At 39.6% G+C, this 24,407-nt stretch overlaps 1 protein-coding gene across 2 annotated transcripts in view; it reads right to left on the bottom strand.

Moving 5' to 3' along the window:
- Positions 1 to 21,265, bottom strand: part of SLC12A1 (solute carrier family 12 member 1) — a 67,446-nt gene extending 46,181 nt beyond the window's left edge. The window contains exons 1-9 of one of the 2 annotated variants that reach the window (XM_042477176.1): positions 21,173 to 21,265; positions 13,408 to 13,966; positions 12,890 to 13,021; positions 11,884 to 11,959; positions 7,733 to 7,828; positions 4,243 to 4,382; positions 3,709 to 3,819; positions 2,080 to 2,191; positions 902 to 1,029 (exon numbers count right to left, since the gene is read on the bottom strand). In XM_042477176.1, the coding sequence (XP_042333110.1) occupies positions 902 to 1,029; positions 2,080 to 2,191; positions 3,709 to 3,819; positions 4,243 to 4,382; positions 7,733 to 7,828; positions 11,884 to 11,959; positions 12,890 to 13,021; positions 13,408 to 13,818 (1,206 nt within the window). In that variant the 5' untranslated portion in view covers positions 13,819 to 13,966; positions 21,173 to 21,265. Of the gene's footprint in view, positions 1 to 901; positions 1,030 to 2,079; positions 2,192 to 3,708; positions 3,820 to 4,242; positions 4,383 to 6,954; positions 7,051 to 7,732; positions 7,829 to 11,883; positions 11,960 to 12,889; positions 13,022 to 13,407; positions 13,967 to 21,172 lie in introns of both variants that reach the window. The other variant, XM_042477175.1, reaches the window with a different exon arrangement.
- Positions 21,266 to 24,407: the final 3,142 nt, after the last annotated feature.

Here is a 24,407-nt window from a genome sequence, read left to right as displayed (position 1 = left end):
GGGATACTCATGTTAGAACTTCATACTTCATGAGTGGTCAAGATTCAAAAATATTTATGACCACAGCTCAGTTTCTATGTAAAGCAATACAGTTGAGAGCTAGATATGTGGGGACAATTGGGGTCAACTGTAGAAGTGATGAGGAATTTTGAAATGTCTTTTGTTTTATGTACTATCCTTTTAAAGCTGTTTTTCCCTCTTCCCTATTTTACCCATTTTTGTACTTTGAATCTTTTATATAGATTTTTATAATCAAGTTTTATAATTTTGTTTCATTTATGGGTTTTGTACTTAAATTGTATGGCATTCACAAGGTATCTGTATGGTATTTTATTCATATTTTAGATTATATTTAGCCTTTTCTAATTTCTATAGAACTTCTGTAGAATTTTATGGCGTGTTTTATCTGCTTTTGTGTTATTTTGATATGGCCAAAGGGCTAATCAATAAACATTGATTGACTGATACTGAGTCATGCCTTCTCGTGATGTGACCAAGGTTTTGTCATCTTGGCTTCCAGAGAGAGTTCAGGCCTGATCTGATCAAGGACTCATCTGTTTGTCTTTTTGGCTGTCCACAGTATCCTCAGCACACTTCTCCACCACTACATCTCAAATGAGTTAATTTTCTTTCTATTAATTTTCTTCACTGTTAAATCTCACATTTTTACATGGTGATGGGGAATATAATGGCTTGGAAGATTCTGACTTTAGTGCTCTGTTGTGTATCTTTACACTTTAAGATCTTGTCTGGTTCTTTCATGCTGCCCTTCCCATTCCTAGTAGTCTTCTTCTTTTGATATGACAGTAGCTGTAAATATGTTCCAGTATAATTAAAACTGTTACCATTTAAATCTAGCAGTGTTGTAATATAGCAATGTGCAGTCTGAAAATATACATACCTCCAGATCTCCAGAAATATTGGCTCCAGCAAGGATGCCAGTGGCTGCAGGGAAAAAAATGGCAAACACAGAGAAAAAGCCTTCATCGCCTCTGAATTCCGGTCCAAAGTTTTCTGCAAATATTGAGGCTGGAAAAGACAAGACATAAATCTCTGTGATGTTTCAAGGCTATATTAGTGATGCTATCTGAAGTGAATAGGTTATGCATCACAAGATCTTTCTCTCAGTCTTTATCTTGGAGAAGCCTTCTACAGAAGCATGAGCAAAAATGCTTAATTTTAGCAACTTTCCATGTAGACTGAAAGATCAGTATGGTGTAGGGGTTTGAGCATTGGCCTATGACTCTGGAGACCATGGTTCAAATCCTGGCTCAGCCAAGAAACCCCACTGGATGAACATGGACAAGTCTCAGCTTCAGAGGATGGCAATGGCAATCCCCCTCTGAAGAAACTTCCAAAGAAAAGTTTCAAATAATAGTCCTGTGATATGTTTGCATTAGAAGGAAATGGAACATAAGGTATTGGACAAGGTTCTGGAGGTGAACAGGTTATCAGTGGAAGAACAAAATGCAAACATGATGAAGTCTCATTAGAAGGAATATAATTTAGATTTTAATGCAGTTTGCTTAAATTCCATTGCTATTATTTGGAGTAAGTGGGCTTGTATTGTCTCAACACAAAAATAGCATGGCAGGGACACAAACAGATCCAGAATGTGAAGTCGAAGGCTTTCACGGCCAACATCCATAGTTTTTTGTGGGTTTTTCAGGTTATGTGAGTATATTCTGAAATAATTTATTCCTGACGTTTCACCTGCATCTGTGGCTGGCATCTTCAGAGAAAAACCCACCAAAAACTATAGATCCAGAATCTTTTACATCAGCTAGGTATTGTCACTCACTGAAGAAAAAGGTCAAGTGGTAGTTATAAGTTTCAAGTCAATTGCCTAAATGCAGGCTTAGGCACAGTATTCTGTAACTTTAATGAGGTTGCAGCTGATGAACAATATGGCAACATGGACTTGTCCCACTGCTTTGAAGTGGATGGATACCTCTATAGTCAAGTAAATTACAAGACATCAGCATTTGCACACATTGTATATCACAGATAAGAGTTCACAGGTATTCACACTAGATAAGCTCTCCTTATCTGTAAGACTACGGAAAAACAAACACTTGCCTTGATAATTAAAAAATCCTCTTGCCTTCTTTTCATTGTTGCTTGGAATGACGGTCCCAATGAAGAAATTTACGATAGCAACAAGAAGGATAACTAGAAGAACAACTTGGGCCTATAAAGGAAAGAAAATATTTTTGAAAGGAGATTGCTTTCAGCATCCATCCATCCATCCATCCATCCATCCATCCATCCATCCATTTTTTCCTACTCATTGGGCATCTTAGTTCTATCATCCCAAAGTGGTGTGATTTTTGTAGCTCTTATAAAAGTTTTTGGGCCTAAATTTTGAGAAAGGTAATCCTGTTTTAAGTCCTATTAATACAAATAAGTTCCAAGTATGAGCATCTTTCTCAAAGGCATGGCTATGAACTTCGCCACCTTCAACTCTTTACTTGCCTGGTTAACAATGGCTGACACATTGTGATAATAATATCTAACTAAATCTGGAGATTTGGGATTGGATGGCCCACCTCTGAAATTTCAGTACACATCAACTATGTGTGCAGGCATGCTCTTTGGTCTGTGACCATTGTAAGGAGAAAGAGGCTAAACCAGTGATGGTGAACCTTTTAGAAGCCGAGTGCCCAAACTGCAACCCCAACCCCACTTATTTATTGCAAAGTGCCGTGTCCCTTTGGCTTTCTAGTAACAAACTCTGGCAAACTCTGTGCTGGGGCGTCGGCACATGTACCCGCAGAGAGGGCTCTGAGTGCCACCTCTGGCACGCATGCCATAAGTTTGCCATCACTGGGCTAAACCCTTTGCCCTGGCACCATTTTCCTTGTGGCCGTCCCAAAACTGCTATAGTCGGGCATCTGTATCCCTGGATTCTGCATTCAACAGATTCAACTACCCACAGTGTGAACATATATATTTTTTAAAAATCCAAAAAGCAAAACTTGATTTTTGCCATTTTATATAAAGGACACCATTTAACTATGCCACTGTGTTTAACAGGACTTAAGCATGCACAGATTTTGGTATCCACAAGGGTCCAGGATACCAAGAGGCCACTGTACTTGCTTCATTAGGGAACTACATACAATGCATATATTTCTCCTAAAGCAGCGAATTGCTCTAATAAAGAATTGCTTCGACCTAATTAATCCCTTATGGTTATTAACAAAAACAAGAGTACAAAAACACAAAACTGAATGCAATACCCCAATTTACAACCAAAATATGAACATGTATGGGACACTCCCACAAGAAATTTTAAAAATTAAAACAAGAGCATTAAGATACATGGAACACTATCTTAGAACATAATGTAACAAAGGAAGCAAGTACAGAATAAATGAAGTCTATAACAGTTTGCAGACATACAGTTTAATTCCTTCTTATAACAAGGAGAAACAAATTAGACTTTGTACATCTACACAATGTTAAGGATTTCATTATGCTTCAATGAAGTCTATTTTATAATATTTTTCTGCATTTTGTTTATGTATTTATGATGTGCTTTTTTGGGTTTTGTGTAGTTGGCTGAGACCCTTCCCTTCTGTATTTGTTAATGTTCCAAATAGTGTCAATTTTTGTAATTGTGGTGTTGTGATCCTATTTATGGCAATTTTATTCCATTTCCCCCCAATTTGTATTGCTGCTGCTGCTGCCGCTGTTGATATTTACCTTTGCTTCCCATTCCATACCAGCCACAGAAATCCCCAAAAGTAGTACTACGGTTATGGCACCTATTATTCTGATATCGTTGGTTGCATCTACCATTATAGCATTACTGCTCTGGAGGGAAAAAAGGGAAGAAAAAAATGATTAAGGATCTATTTTTTTGCAAGATTGCCCTAGCAGCCACATTAAATGAAAGAGAATGGCTAAAGAGGGATTCTTCACATTCCGTGGGTAATGAGCCTTGAGTTTCACATTTCTTATGCTGGTTGGACTTCAGTTATCAAGATTATTGGTTGGCTAATTAGAACTCTAATTCTCTTTAGTAATTTTGAAAGTTACAGCCCTGTAAGAAGCATTTTCCCAGCCTGGTAGTAGAGAAGGGAACTCTTACGAATTAGAATTTATGATACGTTTATAGAGTCCTAATTCCTGAATAAGGCTGCCACTTAACGCATTTATTAGACAGGTGATCATTACACATAAAACCTTATTAACCAAGGTCCCTCAGCGTAACCACATGCAATGGATCATCATTACCTTGAGGAGTTCCACCACTGTTTCTGCAAACCCAACAACGTACATAGCTACTGCCACAGCATTGGCAAAGGCAAAGATGAGACCGATGGAGCCTCCAAACTCGGGTCCTAAACTTCTGGAAATGAGGTAATAAGCTCCACCTGTGAGCAAAGCATAGTGTCAGTTTCAGCATTTGAAAAGTGTTAGTGACGTTGAACGGTCCCTAGTGATTGAAAAGGGATGTAGGACCCTATGCTTAGCTGTAAACAGTTCAACTTTTATACTGTTTGATATTCAATATGATACTAACCCCTAGTAATCCTCTTGTCTCACAAAGTTGTAATATTACACAATTGGATAGCAAGCTTGTTTTCTGCTGCTCCAGAGAACAGGACCTGGAACAATGGATGCAAACTACAGGAAAAGAGATTCCAGCTCAACATTAGGAGGAACTTCCTGACAGTAAGGGCTGTTTGACAGTGGAACAGACTTCCTTGGAGAGTGGTGCAGCCTCCTTCTTTGGAGGTCTTTAAACAGAGGCTTGATGGCCATCTGTCGGGGATGATTTGATTTAGAGTTCCTGCATGGCAGAAAGGGGTTGGACTGGATGGCCCTTGGTTCTCTTCCAACTCTATGATTCTATGATTCTATGAATTGTAATCCAAGCAGTTTGTTCAGCCCTTGATATAATATATATAATATGGCCGGAAGCCACTGGCAAAAGGAGCGTATCTAATCTACTCCTGCCAGTGGCCCACTTGAGACTGCAATGGTGACCCGCATCAGCAGTTGGCCATCTGGACACTGCGGTCCCAGAATGATCATGGCAGGATCAGATTCTGGCCTGTCTGCTTCACCCCAGAGAGACACAGATTCAAATCCTCCCTTTGCCCAAAAATCTCAGTGGATGAGCTCAGGCTCATTACTGTGAGCCTTGCCTATCTCTCAGGGATTTTGGTGGGAATAAAATGGCACTTTGGAACAGTGAGACCAGGTATGCTAACTTGAACCCTTTAAAAGACAGATGAGAGGAGAATGTAATAAGAAAAATCCATAAGCCTTCCCAGCAACATTGAAACCTAATTGCAATGAAAAACAAATTAAACAATTTAAAATCTAATGGATTAAAGCCAGAAACCTTCTTGCAAATATTTTTAAAAATCTAAACTTGAAGGTAGTTTCTCATACACTTCTCACTTAGGAGTGTTTGTGGCCATATTTCCAGGGCCAGCCATATAACACCTGTGCTGAAAGATCTCCATGGCTGCCCATCCGCTTCCGGGCTCAATATAAGGCGTTGGTGATTACCTATAAAGCCCTAAATGGCTTGGGCCCAGGATTCCTGACGGACCGTCTCTCCCCGTATATTCTGTCCCGCACCCTCAGAACATCTGGGCAGCAATTACTGAAGGTGCCTGGGGCCAGGTTTTCCTCCACCATGAAGAGGACTTTCTCCATCGCCGCCCCGGCCCTTTGGAACACGCTGCCCATTGAGCTCCGCTCATCAACCTCCCTGGCCCAATTCAGAAAGGATTTAAAAACCTTTCTGTTCCAACAAGCATTCCCCGAGTAAAATCCTGTGGGCCTCCCTCCTCTTCCGTGGCCAAGAGGTTGGGCTAATGGGGCTTTTAGCTTGTTATTTTATTTATTTGTTTGATTGTTTTTTATTGTACTGTACTGTACTGTATTCATATTGTTTTAATGTATGTTGTGAGCTGCCCTGATCTTGGGAAGGAGCGGGATAAAAATAAAAACTTTATTATTTATTATTATTACTTAAATATAGGTTTGGAGAAGTAGAAAGCAGCAGGCATTACTGTGTTGAATAGGCTATGGCAGAAAGCGTCATAGACATCCTTGTGGTGGGGAAAGCTTGTCTGATAGTGTTAAAACCATCATTTGGATACAAACACAGGTTTCCCCAACTTGTTCTCTCCAGATGTTTCATACTACCAGTTCCAGCATCCCTGGCCATTGGCCATGCATGGCTTGTGGAACGTGAAATTCAAAACATCTGGAGGACAGCGAATGGGGAAGGGTTTTTAAAGGAATAAATACACATGATTTGGAATGAATGAAAATTCAAAAGATTTTGCCATCTTGCCCTTCATTAATCTTTATATGTCAAGCATTCATAGAATCTCCAAATGGTGGTGAACATAAAGTTTCAAAAGTCTCAACAGAAGAGCCTTCTTGTATTTCAAGACAGGACTATGTCCAAGTATCAGTGCTTCCAATCCAGATCAGAGCATGTCACCATGGAAGGCACATAAATAAAATGCACCAACAGACTAAATAGTTGCTGATTATGTCAGTACATGAGCACCTTGCCACAAACAGTGGCAATTCTATAGCCTTTGAAATGACCTATTTGACAATAGGGAACGTTGTCCCTCTATTTAATCTGCATCTGCCTGTCTGTACTGCAAACCTGTAGAGTTGGCCCTCCCTACCCAAAAATTCTTTATCCATGGATGCAAGCATCCACTGCTTGAAAATATTCAAAATATTCAAGATACATACATCCCTAAAAGCAAATCTTGATTGTGCCATGTTATACTATATTTTACTATGCAATTGTATATAATAGGACTTGAGTACCCACAGATTTTGGTATCCACACAGGGTCCTGGAACCAAATCCCAGTGGATAATATGAATATATTTGGCTCAGTTGACTCAAACAAATAATTGTTTTCGCAGAAATCTATATATGAATGTGAAATTGACTCACCTCCTCTTACAACTCCATTTGTACATATGGCAGACATGGAGATACCTGTTAAAGTTGTGACTACCACACTCAGGCAAATAACTATGACTCCAAGACCTGGAAAAAAAATTCCAAAAAAACAATTGACCCAAATACCTTGTTCTTATCATTTGTAATTAAATCCTCTAACAGGAAGCTGCCATCCTCTAGGAAGAAGCCACTTCCATTCTTGGAGAGGAAAGGAAGACAGTCTGGATCTGTAAATACCTGGAATGTACTAATTTATCAAAGACAAAGAAAATACCTGCAAGGCACTGGATGTTGAAGCTGCATATCAGAAATAATTGTCCAGATCCTCAGAAGACTTTGTGTAGATAAACATTAAGAGAGTGAAAAACAAGTTAAAGCATCCTGTGACCTTCATCAAGGATGAAGGGATGAGGTTCTTCGTGTCCAATTCCTTCAAGGAAACACAACCTGCAATCTTCCAAAACACAACCTGCAATGCTTCTTTTTAATGATGGAAGGTAGTATCTCCAAGAAAACGTTGATTCCAGTCCACCATCATTCTCAGGCAGTCATGAACTGAACTAGACTTTGCGATTCATATGAAGATTATGAATCAATTCTTTATATATGAGTAACATTATTGACTGTATGACTCACCTTCTGATTCCTTTGGCACTCCTGTCCACTGTACTTTTATTTTAGAATGGGGAAACTTTGACTCTAACCTCATTCTCTAACCCATAAGAAACTATTTTTGGACATGAGGAAAAAATACCCTAAAGAGTTTTACCTCCACGAACAAAACCATTAGTTGCTATTGCAGAAGTTGATAAGCCAGTAATGGAAGTGACCAAGACAGCAAGGAGGATTATGATAACTCCAAGACCTGTCAGCAATAAAAAGATGAAAAATGTAACTTCTTAATGATTTTCCAAAACTGTTATCTAAAGTGACATGGTAAATTAGCATCCAGACTCCTACTGCTATTGGAAGAACCTTTTCATCACTAATGCTGCATAGATTCCTCTCTCTTTCCTCCCTTTTCCCTCCTCCTTATTTTGTCTGTATCTTTTATTGGTTATATAAGTTGTTTGGAAGTTTTATGCCCAGAGGAGAACTTTTTTTATATACAGAAAAATCAGAATAAGCTGGAAATGACTTCTGGTGACATCCTGTTTTGAAACAATGCCTCTCTTGGGCTAAAATGGTCTGAGAGGGGCCAGAACATGGCAGAAATTCCCCACATACCCCCTAGAAGGTGTTAGGGGCATTTAGGGGCCATTCTTATATTTATAGTTATATTTTTTGTGGAGCTGCAGTGTGGTGTGTGCCCTTCAAGGTTGTCTGGTGGGCTCATGTGGCTCCCTAGCTTATCACAGCTGCGCACTGTGGGAATAGATGTTCCCTGGGGTCCTTCCATCTCTATGATTATATGATATTGTGGGTGCATGATGGATGCATAGGAAAGGGACTCTATCTTGACTGACATTTGGTGACAGTATTCTGTCAGTGTGAAGACTCAACTGGATCTCACCCAAAGGATTTTACATGTGCCTGCTATGTTCAGTTCTTATAGTCATACATAGTTGTCTGGGAGTGTCTGAGCCTGGACAATACAGCAAAGAGCAACTTTGCTCCTCTGTTGTGCATGAGGAGAGGTTAGGTGAAAGCACACTCAGATTTCTGATTATTAATAAATGATAACTTCAGAATTAAATGTGAAAAATGGCCATTGTCACTGCTCTTGTTATAAAGTAGTGCCAGGCTCTGATTAAAGTTTAGATTAAAACTCCAGTTAGAAGGACATTAAATAACATTAAAATGAATGACTCTTGCTCATGGCTATTTTCATACCTTGGAACAAAGTAATACTTCTTGGTGGTGGCAATAACTTACTAAATTGCCCTTAAAAAAAAAGAAACTAATTTTGCATGAAACCCCAGAGCAAAATCTTGGCAATGTTAAGATGCAGAGTTTTCATGGCAAGGCATACAGTTATATGTGCTTCCAGCTGCAAGGTCTCATTTGTTATGCATCATAAAGTCAGCAAGCACCCCCTTTGTCAAACACAGTGCCAGGCGCAAACATGTAAGGCTGCATAAATGGGCAAAGCTTCCCACTTCCCCCTCTATTTATTTCAGCAGGTTTCTTGCCTGTCCATTCTTCTCCATAAAAATGATTCTTTTAAGGTTTCCAAATCCAATTACACAGGGAGATTTCCAAACAATTCACAAATGAATCCAGAAAACGTTGGGGGGGGAAAATCTTGAAGTTTCTTGAAAAAAAGATATGCTGAGGTTAATATGGCATACCCTCCAAATGTCCCAATTCAATGGGGACAGTCCCAATTAATCCTCTTTCAGCTGACTTTTCTAGCTCCTCTTATACTGTCCAAGTTTCTCTCTCCCTCTCTTACTTTCCCTCTTCATCCTCAGCTGACTTCAATTGCTGCAAACTGACAGACTATACAGACTTGGGCCAGAGTGGTGGCATGGGGTCCACATGCCTGCCATGTTCCACCCCCACACCGCCTGCCTGACCAGATGGCAGGTGCTGTCGTGCTGCATTTTAGGCACAGCGCTTACATGCACTGCGCTGAAGAAGTGGGGAAAAGCTGCCGCTACCACAGCTAGGGTGCCCTTTCCACGGGGTCAAAAAGGAGCTGTTTTTTGCAGCTTCTTTTTGTGCTGCAAAAAGGCCAGATTGGGGCCACAGTGTGTAGTTGCTGCGGCCCTGATCCAGTGAGGAAAGGGGTGGCATGGAGCCACCCCTTAGGGGCCATCTATTGAGCCCCAATGTTCCAAAGTGTAAAAGTAGTTTCCACTCACTTAGCAGAGAGGAGAGGAGAGGAGAGGAGAGGACAGAATCTTGCCCTTTCTATGAAGCTCAGACAAAAACAAACTGCTATAGCGTCTCCTAGCTTGCGATCTTCCTCATTAACAACTTGGCCACACAGATATTACTTGGTCACATGTGTTCTGTTTTACATTTGTGTGAAATGTTGGAGGATAATGATGAAAATATTCCTCCTTCAAGTGAAGCAGAAGCAAACTAGGGGCCCATTCACACTTCACAATTATAACACTATGTTTCCACATTGCCTGCTGTGGTTCCATCCAGAGGCATCACTAGGCAGCCTGGGGGGTGCAGGTTGCACCAGGTGACACAATAATCACTCTAGTGACACCAGTGTGCCATGGAAGCTTGTGCCCAGGCAGGAAGGAAAGAAGAGTGGAGGTGTAAATTCCTTCGTTCTGTGCCTCATTTTCTGCCCAGGCTTGGCTGCTCTTTCTGCCTAGCAGCAGCAGCGACACTTACATACAATCCATAAGGGTCACACCATAAATTACCACACCACGTAACACCAACCCAAGTTCCGTCACTGGTTCCCTCCTATGGGATCCTTGGATTTGCAGTTTAAGGAGGGACATTTAGAATTCTTAGCCAGTAGTGCGTCACCAAACTATGGACCTCAGGTTCTATAGTATGCAACCATCACAGTTAAAGTAGAACTGTCTTGGCTGGCCCTTGTTAACATTCCATTGCTATGTGCTTCTTATCCATCATGGGGAAAATGGTTTGCATTGTTTCAAAGAATCTAATTCTGACAAAGAAGTGATTTAGTAAACCTAAATAAAATTAAACTGGCATGAGTATTCGTGTGTGGGCAAGGGTTTAGTTCAAGAGTGTAGCTAAGAGAGTGGGGGGGGGGAATTACACCCTCAAACATAATTCCACCCCCTCCAGAATTCCCCTTCATGAATTTTTAAAGTGTGGTTAAAAAGACACATATGCAGTTTAAGGTTTGTTGCTGCAATGTGCCTTCAAGTCATTTCCGATTTATGGTGAACCTAAGATGAACCTATTACAGGATTTCCTTGGAAATATTTGTTTTTGACATTTCCTTCCTCTGAGGTTGCACATGACTTGCTCAAGGTCACCCAGTAGGTTTCCATGTCTGATTCAGGCCCTGGTCTAGGGTCCTAGTACAACACCTAACCATTGTACCATGCTGGCTTTCATAGTTTAAGACACATAATTTTGATTTGTGTACAGTACATGCTGACAGCGCTGCACTGAATTTTTGATTGATGAGATTTGCATTGGGAAATATATATATATATATATATATATATATATATATATATATATATGTCTTAGGAGTAGAATTATGACTAACCCCTTATGCACAGTCTGATAGTCAGCATCTTAAAGTTTTAGTCCTGATCAGTCTCACAATTTCTGACATTATTCAAATGTCTCCTCCTTTGAAAGATACCAGGTTTCTCAAAACAAAGATGAATTTCAGGGGGAAAAATGCATGTTACGTTTGAGCTCTTTTCCTTTTAATGCATTTGTGAATCCAGAATCAATTGAGGGATTTGCTTTTGGACAGCTCAGTAATATCTCTCGGACCTATACAAAATTATTCAATATGTTCTATCCAGGTGGGTTGGGGCTACATAGGCTGCATCTGCACTGCAGAAACAATGCCATTTGACGCTGCTTTAACTGTCATCACTCAGTGCTATGGAATTCTGTGATTTGTAGTTTTGTGATAATTTAGCCTTCCTTGCCAGAGAGCTCTGGTGCCACAACAAATTACAAATGCCAGAAATCCATAGCATTGAGCCATGGCAGTTACAGCAGTATCAAACTACATTATTTCTGCATTGCAAAGCAGCTGTAATAAATCCCTTTGACCTCAATGGCAATGAAGCACATTGCTAGATTTGGGTGATGCTATGTTGCACTTTGATGAAGGTTCTGGAAAATTCCAGTGTTGGTTGAGTTAACGTTGCCTTTGGATATAAGCTAGAGAGAATGAATATGTACCATATGCCAATACACACTTCAGTTTAAAGATTAATTGTGTTTCTGGAAAGTCACTTGTGTTTTTCCGTCATACAGTAATAAAAAAAAACCTTTAAAAATGCATACCAATTCCTGCTTGACCAATAATCCAGGAAAGGCGAATGAACAGCATCACGCCCCAGATATTCAGCATGCACCTCACCTAAACATTAAACAAAGACAACTGCATCACCATGCAGCTGCACAATGCAAGTAATATTGATTTAATATCCAAACATATAGCTGTGTTAGTCTGTAGAATCAGTATGTAAAGAGATCTTGTAGCACCTTTGAAATTAATTGAAAGAAAGAAATTGACAGCATGAAAGCTCATGCTGCCAATTTCTTTCTTTTGGTTAGTCTCAAAGGTGCTACAAGATCTCTCATTGATTTAATATGTTTGGAGATAGCCTTCTGTAGCTAAACTAGCTGAGGATTATAGGAGTCGCAGGACAACACACCTGGAGGGCAATAGCTTGGGAAAGCCAAGCTCTATGGTCTTAAAGATCATTAGGTTAGATGAAATATATCACAAAGCCAGTAAGCAGAAAGAGTACAAAATAAAAGTAAACATACCTATATACAATAATATCTAAAAATAGCAGGAAGCCTGGAGGAACTATAACAATACGTGAAAGATTGACATTTCAAACTCTAGCATGTTTTGGGCTTCAAAAAAATATTAAAAACCAAAATATAACTTTCAAGTATTAATCTAAAGCAGCCCTATAAATATTCATTGCAAAAACTGAAAATGTGATATATTAACCATAGCAAGTGAACCTACTACAAGCATCTATGCAGTTATTTAAAATACAGTCAACCCTCTGGATTTTTTTATCAATGGATTCAAGCATCCATGGCTTTAAAATATACTATATATATACATTTTATATAAGGGTCACCATTTTATTATCCGTTATATTTAATGGGGCTTTAACATCCAAGATACGGTGGGACCTGGAACCAAACTCGCAGTGGATAACAAGGTTTCAATAGATGATTTTATCTGGTACATAGTTCAGTCTTTTATATTATGGCATCAGAACTTCATCATATTTACAAAAACAACCACAAGATAAATTTTTCTCACCAGGACACCCTTCACCCATCCAAATTTCACAAAGCCGCCCTTGAGTTCTTCGTCCTTGTTGATCTCAGCTTCCAATCCATTTACATCTGCTTTGGTGAATTTGTCAACTGAACCAGAAGACACTGCAATGTTCTAAACAACATTTTAAATAATAATAATAATAATAATAATAATAATAATAATAGTAATAAGTATTCAGCTTTGTTGGCTTTTCAGAGGGCTATATAAATGAGATTCCTTGGGAACACAGATGACTTTATAGAATGTGACAGGGGATGCAAACTGTCTGCAAAAAATATGAGCAAGACCACCTGAACAATGAAAAGCGGTAGCTGGTGGCTCCAATATCCATGGTGCAGTGAACCCACAAAGACCTATATCTAGGCAAATATGAACTGGGTCAAGCTGCATGTCTGAAACCTCTTTTGACGTGAAGCTGTATGGGTTATACTTCCAATAACTTGCCACAGGAGCAAATGAAAGTTATTTTTGTCCCCCCCCCTTTTTTTTGGACATACCTTTGCCAACTGTTCATGAATATCCATCAGGCTTGGTCTGTTCATTTTAGCCCCACTGAGGCTGCCGGCGTTTCGGTAATAATCAATTTTAGGTACAGCGTCCAGTGTATTATGGCCAAATGTTTTCAAATAATATGTGTTGCTATGGGTATCATAGGGGTGAAAGTTTCCATCTGTTTTAGCAGAATCTCCATTTTGAAAGAAGTTGTCATATGCTTCTCGATTTCCTGGCCTGTAGCTGATTCGGAGTCTGTTGTTGGAATCATTGGCAAAAGATGTCTCTTCATGATGTTGTGGGTCTGAATCTCCCTGAGACTGGGTTGTATAGTCATGGTTTTCATTAATTACATTGACCTGAAATCTATTCAGATTGGGGTCTGAAAATACATTTGGAGAATTATTCATCGACATATTTCTGGTCAAGAGATGTTCCTTTCACTGTTCTTGATATGTCTATGTCAGATTAATGTTGCTGTGCCTTGATGATCTTGGTGTCTCATTCAGCTACTGCTTCCATGAAAAGGCTTATGCTCTCATCTTAAAGTGACATTGTGCAACTCTGCCAGGAAAGATTGAAAACAAAATGTAGCACATTTAGCTTATTAATTTCCTTCCAAACATTAAGCCTGTTACCTTTCCAAATCTCTCTCCCTCCCCGCCCCCCATTTTTATACCACCCTTTCTACAGAAGGTTATTAGGGGAGTTTATAAAAGGAAAAGAAAGGAGCCTTTATTAAAACCATGTTAAAGACAGGAGCGGAGCATCAGTAAGTGCATACGGAGAACTCTTGGGGGGGGGGGGCTCCACATTACATAAATATAGCAGTTTGAGCTTTAACTTTAACCAAGGCTGCCATGGCTTCTTCCTCCAGGATCTTGGGGTTTGTGGTTTGGAGATTGATTTTGAATGACTTTTGGGGAGTGCTGCAAGCTTTTGTGTTCATGTTATTTCTTATGGCTTATGTCTGCTGGTAGGTACTGTATTTTACTGGTAGGTATTGTATTTGTTACAATTGTAGGGCCATTGCAGTGGCCATTGACGTGACACAAATAAAAGTTGGCTTGAGAAAATAAATATCCCTGTAGCCATTTGCATTTGTCAAAACACCTGAATAACTTATTAATTTCTTAGCAAGCTCTATAATACTTTTAATCCCCATTTGGAGGCAGTAAGCAATATTTGTAATTATTACTGCCCTGAAATCTTCCATAGGTTATTTTGTGGATGAGAAAAAGACATATTTCCTTATTTCTTATTTATGTTTATATTCCTGCATTACCCTCCCCACCTCCCATATACTCAAGTTAGCATGCATGATTGTCCTTACCACTCTTTCCCTTCAGGTAGATCAAGCTAATAAGTTATGACTGATCCTCCATCAGTCAATAATTTTGTCTCATACACAGGAAGAAAATACAACCATTTGAAATGTGGTGCTGGGGAAGAGTTCTAAAGAGAGGAGTGCTAAAAATACAAATAAATGGGCCCTGGAACAAATCAAGCCTGAAGTATAAGTCGATTTGACAGCAGTGAACAACAGAACAAATCATGTCTAAACTTTCCCTAGAGGGCAAGATGGCTAGACTGAGACTGTTCTATTTTGGACACTTTAAGAAGAAATGTGACTCTCAAGAAAGGATAAAAATGCTTGGCAAAATGGAAGGCAGTAGGAAAAGAGGAAAACCGTATTCCAGATGGATAGACTTAATCAAGGAAGCCATGGCCCTGAGTCTGCAAGACCTGCAAGGATGGTTTGGTGATGGGGTGACTTGGAGAGGTCTCTCATTCTTAGGATCACCATCAGCCAAAGTTGATTTGACAGCACTTAGCAACAACAAAATGGAGGGTAGTAGGGAAAGAGGATGAGCGCATTGCAGATCAACTAACATGAGGAAGCCATGGCTCTGAGTCTGCAAACCTGAGCAAAGGATGTTGATGATAGGGTGACTTGGAGGTCTCTCATTCACAATCTCTCTCTGGACGCCATAAGTCATGGGGCCAGAGTAGACAGGCGAGAAAGAGCAGCACAAGTCTGCTCTGGTCACAAGCAGATTGGGTCCGTGCTGACCGCAAAGCCCATACTGAAAGCAGTCTGCAGCTGCAGGACCCAACCCATGCTGCCAGGAGCCGGATTATCCCAGCTCCTTTTTGCTCTGGTCCAAAGGACCAGGGCATGGCTTTGGGGTGGTTTCATGACACATTGGAGGCATGCGTCATTTGATGACATGCCTCCAAAGTGGCCAGAAGCAGCTTCTTTTTGCTCATCTGTTCTGGGCCAAAGTCAACTAGATGGCAATTGAGAACAAAAGTCCCTCAGTGGCTCTGTGGGGATCTGGAGCAGGATCCAACACTCTAACTATGTTTTCATTCTTTTTTTAAATAACCATATTTTGAAATCAATTTTTGTAATGCATTTCAGTGTTTTGAACTTATCTAGTCCATCACCATGGTTTAGCAAATCAGGTTTGCAGTGATTCTTCCTCCACTACAATTTTGCAGGGGCAACTAAAATTGAACAGATCTTAATATGTCCGTACAAGACATCTCAGTAAATATTTAACAAAGCTTTAGGAGAAACTAAAGCATCCTTGTATTTTGTAGAATTAGAGCGATTTGGTAATATGTATTTATTATCAAAAAGTGTTCTGCGTAGTAGAAAAGAAAGTTGTTCTTAAGGTACTTCTTGTCCTCTCTCCTTTCTTTTCTTTTCTTTTCTTTTTGAGATGGGGAAATGTTTAACTTCACATGGATTCAGATATTTTAAAGATATTCTGAAGTCCTCCAGATTTTATAAATTTATATAGATGGAAAAATGTCATCTATATTCATACCCTCCAAATGTCTCAATTTGTCAGGGCAGGCCCTATTCATCATTTGTCCTCCTACTTTTCCAACTACTCTTAAAATATTCCAGTTTCTCTGGCCACTTCTCCCTTTCACACTTTGTCCTCAGCTTACTGAGTCCCAGGACTGGGAAAAGAGCAGGATACAAATAAATATAATAATAATCATATTATAATAGTTTGCACTCAGAAGGGGGGAGAGGAGAGGAGAGGGGGCAAACTCTTGCTTTTCTCTGTAGACTCAAGCAAATCAAACAGCTGCAGCCTTTTCTAGCAAATCTGTTATTCCTGATTAATAACCTTTGTCATCTTTGACTCTGTGTTGCTTGGTCACATATGTTCTGGTTTTCATCTGTGAAATGTAAGAGGGTATGAACCACTGGATCTTATCAGACAAGGGAAATTGGAAGTATAATCCAATGGCAATCCGAACGCAATCATGGGTTTAACATTATTGCATGATAGACTACCACACGCAATTTCGGGCAATGGGAAGTCAGTCCGAATGCAATCATGGGGTTTCACATTATTGCATGAAAGGTGATCACACGCAATTTCAGACAATGGCAAGCTATTTTTGGGCAATGGGGAGTGAGTTCGGACACAATTCGAATTCACATAAATTCGCTGAACTAGTGAATTCACGTGAATGTGTTCTGGCCCCACTCTCTTTTCATTCAAAAATTAAGAGAAATTACTCCTGTGTGATAAACTCCTTTGTTATTTTTTCTTATTTTAACAGATTGATGGGGTTAGCAATCAGAAAAGCCCCAAAACCAGTTCATCAGACCGGAATTACTCTTAAAATTATAGTTTGAGTCTTGTAACCTAAACCAGTGCTTCCAAAGCTATTTGATGTGGCAGTTCATCATCCCATGCCTCAGTACCGTATTTGTGCCTAGTGGCTACAGTACTTTCTTTCTCTCTTGGAAACTCTCAAGTGACTGGAAAGTAATGGCTGGTGGACCAGTTCCAGCCTATGGGCCAGCATCTTGAATAGCATTGGCCCAAACCTTGCAGTTCGCCAGCCCTGATGGACCAACAAAAAGCAAGCAGTAATTTCGCAAAAGTAGAAGAGAGTTTGGCTTAAACAACCAGGAGTATAATTGCTCTTAAGCATTGTAGCTCATCTAATTAATCGATTAATTTTGGTGAAATGTTAATGCTGAAATTTCAATTTAGGACAGTCACATTAGTAAAAAAAAAAGAAAAGAAAGAAAGACATTTAATTAACTTGTCTCATTTTGACTGCAAATTTCCAATTTAATTCAAACATAATTGATTTTAATTAGTAGGTTTCTCCCACTTCTTTGTGTTACTGCTACCCGAGGCAGTTGTCTCATTTTGCTTAATATGAAGCTGGCCCCGGTTAGAAAAAGGATCACAATGTTCCAGGCTCAGTTTCTCCTGAAGGGCTCTTTCTTTTCTAAAGCTTCCAGTGGTTTATGGAATAGGCATTGTTTTGTGGCTGCTTATAAGAGAGGAGTACAATAAGGAATGAATTTTAAGAAGTGCCTCTTGATACTTGTTTCAAGGGTCATCAGTATATCTATCATTGCGGGGCAGTGACTCAACTTTGGATTTTATTGTTGTAGCTTCTTCATAATTAGGGGAAATTATGCTGGTGCTGTATTTACAGCCTAAATACCTTCAAGTAACCAGATCCCATCTGATCTTGGAAGCTAAGTAGGGTCACTGGATGGAAGGCTGCCAGTGAATGTGTTGTGGGCTATAAAATAAAACATATGAATATTGCTATGCATCCATCAGAACAGCTACTATTTATTCCAGTATGTGGAAGGGAATGCAAAATCAGGTCCTACATTTCAATAGTGAATGGCTATCTCTGTCATATTTTTTTTCTAATATCACCCATTTCGTTAGAGTAAAGAGTAAATATGACAAAGGAGTTTATCACACTAGCGAGATCCCATGGGAAAACAGAAGTTAAATGTGATATAATGCAAAGATCACCTGGAAATGCCCAAAGTTTATCACACGAAATCACAGTTAACATGAAATAATGTGAAGTTAATCTGCAATGAAAGTGGAGAAAACCAGCCGCTTTTTAAATTCGGAACAAACCAAATTTAAAAAGCTGCTGGTTTCTGTGGATTAATTTAGCGTTATTTCATTTTAGCAGCAATTCAGTGTGATAAACTTCCTGAATTTGCAAGTTCTATTTAAATTCAAATTTAAATTAACTCTTGTTTATCTCCCGTTTTCTCACAGCATCTCGCTAGTGAGGTAAAGCTCAAAGAGTTAGCCATTCACTGTTGAGATCTAGCATCTGATTTTGCATTCTCTTCCCATATTCAGCTCCTGTTTTTATAGACATGTTGAAATAAACAGTAGCAGACACTCTGATGTCAAGGTATGGAAAATGCAAGGTTGAATCTCAGAGTCAATACAGGGATATTTCTGGCCAAATCAGACAAGTAATGTCCTGATTCCTTAAAGAGAGCAATCAATTTACCATTGATTAGCACATTGAAGCAAGAATGGGAGGACATTTCAGAGAGTACTGCAATTCTGGGAACATATTTTTCTCTTTCATTTATCTGAGTACATCTGCCTGGACAAAGATGACTGCAAGAAGGTAGGGCTGAAACATTGAAAGGCCAATTTTAATTCAGCAATTCATTCATTTTAATTAAGTCAGTCCGTGTGTTTGTTTCAACCCTAAGTCAATCCTAAATTATCATTTCAAACCTGGCCTGTTCTGTCTTGCTCTCTAAGTCCATCAGTTCATCCTGCAGAGGAGAAATGTTTAAAACCAGAATAGCTTGTTATATGTGGTATTTTATTTTATGTATCATTTTATTTTTGATTTGCTGATCTTTTGGCTATAATAAAGTCATTGATTGATTAATTGAAACCTCCTCAGGCTAAATCTTGCCAAGAAAACCTGTGATAGAATCACCAAAAGTCAGAGTCAACTTGAAGGCATAATAACAAATAAATTAAATTAGAAAACAACAACAAATAAATTAAATTAGAATGTCCTATCTTTTAATGAAACCTCTGATCACTCCTCCTAATGCCAGGGCCAGCCCTGACTACCAGTTGTGTGCAATACCTTATGCACACTATTGTGTACACCAACAACCGGCACGCTATAGATATTTCAACACCGCCTTTATTTCAGCAACCAGTCATAGCCAATATGGAGCATTTAACACATTTCATCCACATGGACCAATGGGATCAGCCTATAATGCTTTTCTGTCCACTTTTATTAATAACAGTGAGAGCTGTGGAACCAACATGGATCAATCTCTCCCTTTTCTGTGTCTGACAGCATAGGCTACTATAGTTATTGCCAATGAGAAAGATTAGCATCCCCCATCTAGGCACGAAAGGAATCTGCCCCATAAGTATAACAACTGTTTTGTAATCCCAAAGTGAAACCTGGGTCCTTTAAACATATATTTGCCGTTAAGGAAAAAAATAGTTTGGAATACAATTATTCTTAGTGGTTTTGTTGTTTTGAAGCTCAATTCAAAAGGAAGAGAAATATTTAGATGAGTCAAATGGATTACATGCAAAGTCCTACAAATATCTCTCCCCACCTCTAGAAGTAAAAACATGTTAGTAACAAGTTAAGTAACCACTTTCTCCCTTTTAATGACATTCCAAATCATGCTGCCAAATGGCAAGGCTGGCCTTGATACTAGACTATCATAAGGATTGGACTATATATACAAATGCATGCGACAATCTTGATGTGGGATTTAAGTGAAAACCTCACTGAAAGGGAGCAGATGGCTGGAACGATACAGATTTCCCAGCAATTTTAGTTTCTTCTCTAGATTGTCTTCCTTGGCACCAGGATTGTGCAAAACTGAAAACAATATAGATTCCATTATATTATGGTGCTTTTTTTATTCAGTATAGCGTTGATATATTAGATATACCCACAGAAACAGTATCCCTGTATTTAGTCTTTTAGCATGGTAAATGTATTATTCTTCATTCATTCATGTTTTGTTTATTGTTTCATTGTTGTGATTTCGCCTCTTGGGAGCAAATAGGGATGACCTCTTCCCATAAGCCACTTTCTATTTATTATGGGTGAACTGCTTTCAAAATGTCAACACTCCTCCAATTTATGAATGAGTGTTGTTGTTGTTGTTGTTGTTATAACATCCAAAAATAAAGGCATCTTAGAATTTAAAAAACAATGCAGCTTTAAAAAGACACACAAAAGTGTGGATTTTAAAATGGAATTAAACTATTGACAATATTGAAATGATTTTGGAACTACACTTAAAAAGAGATCAGTATTCAATGGGATCTTGTAGCACCTTTGGGACTAGCTGTGTGAAAGAAGTTGTAGCATACGCTTTCATGGACATGGTTTAGTTGCTCAGATCCATGCATCTCGAAGGTACTACAAGATTTCCTTGCATACCCCTGTTTTTCAGACTAACATGGCAATTTCTCTGAATTCTACCCACTTAAAAAGATAAAATGATATTAAAAGACAAAAAGCAATTGAAACAGTTCAGTTTGAAACAGTTTGAAGCCTTTTCTTTAAAAAGCTTGCTGGAACAAACAGATCTTTGTCTCTTTGTCTCAAAATGGAAGGACAGCAGGAAGGAGGCTATTCTGGCTGCGCTGGGAAGGGAGTTCCAGAGTCTAGGGGCAGCCACCAAGAAGGGGGCGATATGTATGTATCATTGTATGTTTTTAATATGCTGTACGCCGCTTTGATTGTTTTCACAAAAAGTGGGATAAAAATAAAAGTTTTTATTTATTCATTCATTTATAGGTCCCTCTCCCATGTCTCCATGCTTGTGATGGTGGCGGGACTGAGCGCATGGCCTCTCCACATGATCCCAAAGCCCAGGAGGCTCATATAGGGAAAGAGGTCTGCCAGATAGACCAGAGGCATATTAAATAAAAATGAACATCTTACCTGTTACAAATGATATTGGGAGTGGTGATCCTGTAGCATATTTTCAGGGATCTCTAAGAATATGTCAACTAGCTTTAAAATAAGCTAGCTCTGTCCAAGGTACTCTCAGCTGGCTCTTGCTATCCACAAGTAGACAATGTGGACATGTGCCTTGTTTTCAGATGGTCACAGGCAACCCTTCCCACCGAACAAAGTTTAATGATCAGAACTTTCATTCTATATAAAACTCAGGGAGAACTGGCCATTTGCTGATTTTGTAACTGAACCTCTGATGCTCCTGGCCACATGTTCAGTGGAACATTTCTCAGCTTGTTAACTATTAGCCAGTAATGAACCCATTAATTCTTAGACGGAAGGAGTCAAATCTGGCACCCAGCTCTCATTAATGGTCATTGGATTTAGTGAAAGTAATTTAGGTACTCTCCAAGAACCTGACCTCTGCTCCCATGAGTTTATAAACTACGCTTGCAGCCGTAAATGCATCCACACAAGTATGAACAAGACTGCTGGGAACTATACACTCGCAGGCAGTCATGTGCTACTGAAATAACTCGTATGCAGCCATGTTTAAAAGTTCTTAAATATTCATGCCAATACTTTGGATTTCATTTATGCCCTTGAAGGTCATTTTACACATGGGGCACAATCCAGGAACCCTTAATTGCAAGTAGGGGCATTTCCAGAGAGAAGGTTCTTCACAGAACATGCACTGTTTAACTATTCCTTCATCTTCTCCTTTCTCCTTATTCTGTGGTAAGGAGAAAATGTGGTAGAAGCAATGCAAAACAAAATAAAAGGATGGGTTACAAAGAAGACAGTGTTACCTAAACCATCTGTAAATGTCAGCAGATGCAGCAAAGCAATTATGTGACCAATGGCTTGTCAGGAACTGGACTTTTATGATACCTCCCACTAAACTATCTTGCTGAAGTTTATTTCCTCAGGTGCATGGAATGTCACCCAGGATGGACCGTTATAACTAGACTATATGAATAGCCATAGAAATCCAAAACTTGTGGGTATGATAATGAGAAGCAAGTTCAGTTTTAATGATGTTCAGAGAGGGACAAAGGCAGGAGAAAAGATGTTGCCAAAAGCCAGGGTGGAAGGAGTTTGGGAACGTGGTGTGTGCAGACTGGACTCAGAAAGGAGGGGGGATGAACTTTAATTGCTAGCCTGGATAAGGTGTTCCTGGATAAGGTAACAATATATTTTATTATTTAATGTTAATATGTACTGTATTAATGTGTATTACGTTAAATTGTTTTTATAGAACATATGCCATAGGTAGGCGTATTTGATTTGATTTTATTCTATTCTTAACTGATTGTATATAAAGCACTGTGTAAATTTACAGTGCTCTATTCATGAAGCTTAATGATAAATTCCTCTTTTAGAGTCTCTTTTAAAAAATAAAACATATACCACCATTTGAAACTGCCAGACTGATTATTTGTCAGAAAAATGATAGACTGCAGTTCAAGGGAACGGCAGCCAGGAGAATCCAAGTCATCAGGCAGTAAATCTGCTCTTGGCCAAAGTTTAAAGCCTGTTCCGGTTCTTACCTTGCATCACTTTGGATGTAGCACCTTCAATAATGTCTCTACTAGAGTGATTTTACTGCCCTGCTGATATGGGAAGGGGGAATATAGGGAGACCACCAGCTTCCATTCTTATTCTGCCCTCAAGTAGTTCAGTCGTGATCCAGGAACCTTTTGGGCCAACTCACTCTCAAGTTGGCCACTAACTTCTCCCTTTCCACTCTCTTTTGTTCTCAGCAGGAACAGAAGAAGGAGGAGGAGCCCGTGGGGGTCAAGAAACCATTTCGGCCAGAGCCTTCTGGGTCCAGCCGGGATTCCATGGTCCCTCAGATACCTCATGGTCCTCCTCAGAAGGTCCACCAGCATCCACTTCATCCTCCCCAGATGCATGGACACCAATGTGACAACTACAACCATCCAAACAAAAGACACTTCAGTGGTGCAGGTAAGAGACCAAAAGGAAGCTGATGCTCAGCCCCCTCCATCAGACCTCCATGGGGAGGGAATTCCACATCAAGGGCCCACCGAAAAGAAGGCCCTCTCCCAAGTCATTGCTCTATTGGGCTACTGGAGTGAAAAATGGAGCAGACTCTTGTATCTTTAATAGTTGTATAGAAGAGGGAATTTCGACTGCTCCTCCAGGGACAACTGTATATGAAGAGAGAGGCTCTTTCAATTATTTGGGTTCCAGGGTTTTGCTGCTACCATACTGCAGAAATAAAGTGGTTTGACACCCCTTTTCATTTCCATGGTTCAGTGCTATGAAATTCTAGGTTTTGTAGTTTGGTGGGAGACCAGAGTCTCTGACAGGGAAAACCTCACAAAGCTACAAATTACATGGTCGTTGAAGTGGTGTCAAAGTGCATTATTTCTACACTGTGGATACACTCTTTGTTATTACAAGAAATAACTGAATTTGTGTATAACTACCCATTGGTGTATAATTTTATAACTAGTCCTTCATAAATTAAAAAAAACCTGTAAAATGATAGAAATACAATTGCCTGCCCGCTGCATCGCGCAAGCAACCTTTGAAACAGCATGGAAATTGCATCTAACCTGAGCTCCTTACAGGAGATTGCCCTTACTGATTGGTACTCCAGCAGAAATTCCCTTTTCAGCTTGGGCAGAACGACAAAGATTGCATATAATCCTGTTCGGGGGTAAAAACCCCAAACGCTGAAAATGCTCAACTCCTGGGTTTCTTGCAGAAGAGACTGAGCTCTTTCCCTGCTCCCTTCCTTCATATGCAGAGCGAGAGTGATATGGAGAACGGCACCATCAATATGACCAACACTGGTATAAGGAGCACCACTATGGAGACCGCTGACCATGTGGGGAGCCTCACCGCAGCTCAGGCAACTATTGGCCAAAAAATCTATCCCGCAAGCGGCCCTATGAGCAATACAACAGTGACCGAGACCACTGGGGACACAGGGACTATTATGACAGGTGAGCCCTTAACATCTCCCTTGGGACCTCTAATTTGTGTTGTCCAGGAACCAAATTGCTCTCATGTGTTGTGTGTTTTTGTGCATTAAGGAACATGAATACACGTAAAATAGCATGTCTGTGGACATTGCACATCCCATACTCCAACTGTGCATTGCTTATTGTGCAAGGAGCTGATTTTGGATGCACTCACCATTTTTGCTATGTTGCAGAACAGAGGTGTCCAATATAGAACTGACATA

This window comes from Sceloporus undulatus, chromosome 6, assembly GCF_019175285.1.
Source record: "Sceloporus undulatus isolate JIND9_A2432 ecotype Alabama chromosome 6, SceUnd_v1.1, whole genome shotgun sequence".
In the NCBI taxonomy this organism is placed as follows: domain Eukaryota; kingdom Metazoa; phylum Chordata; class Lepidosauria; order Squamata; family Phrynosomatidae; genus Sceloporus; species Sceloporus undulatus.
This window is presented reverse-complemented; position numbering and strand designations above follow the sequence as displayed.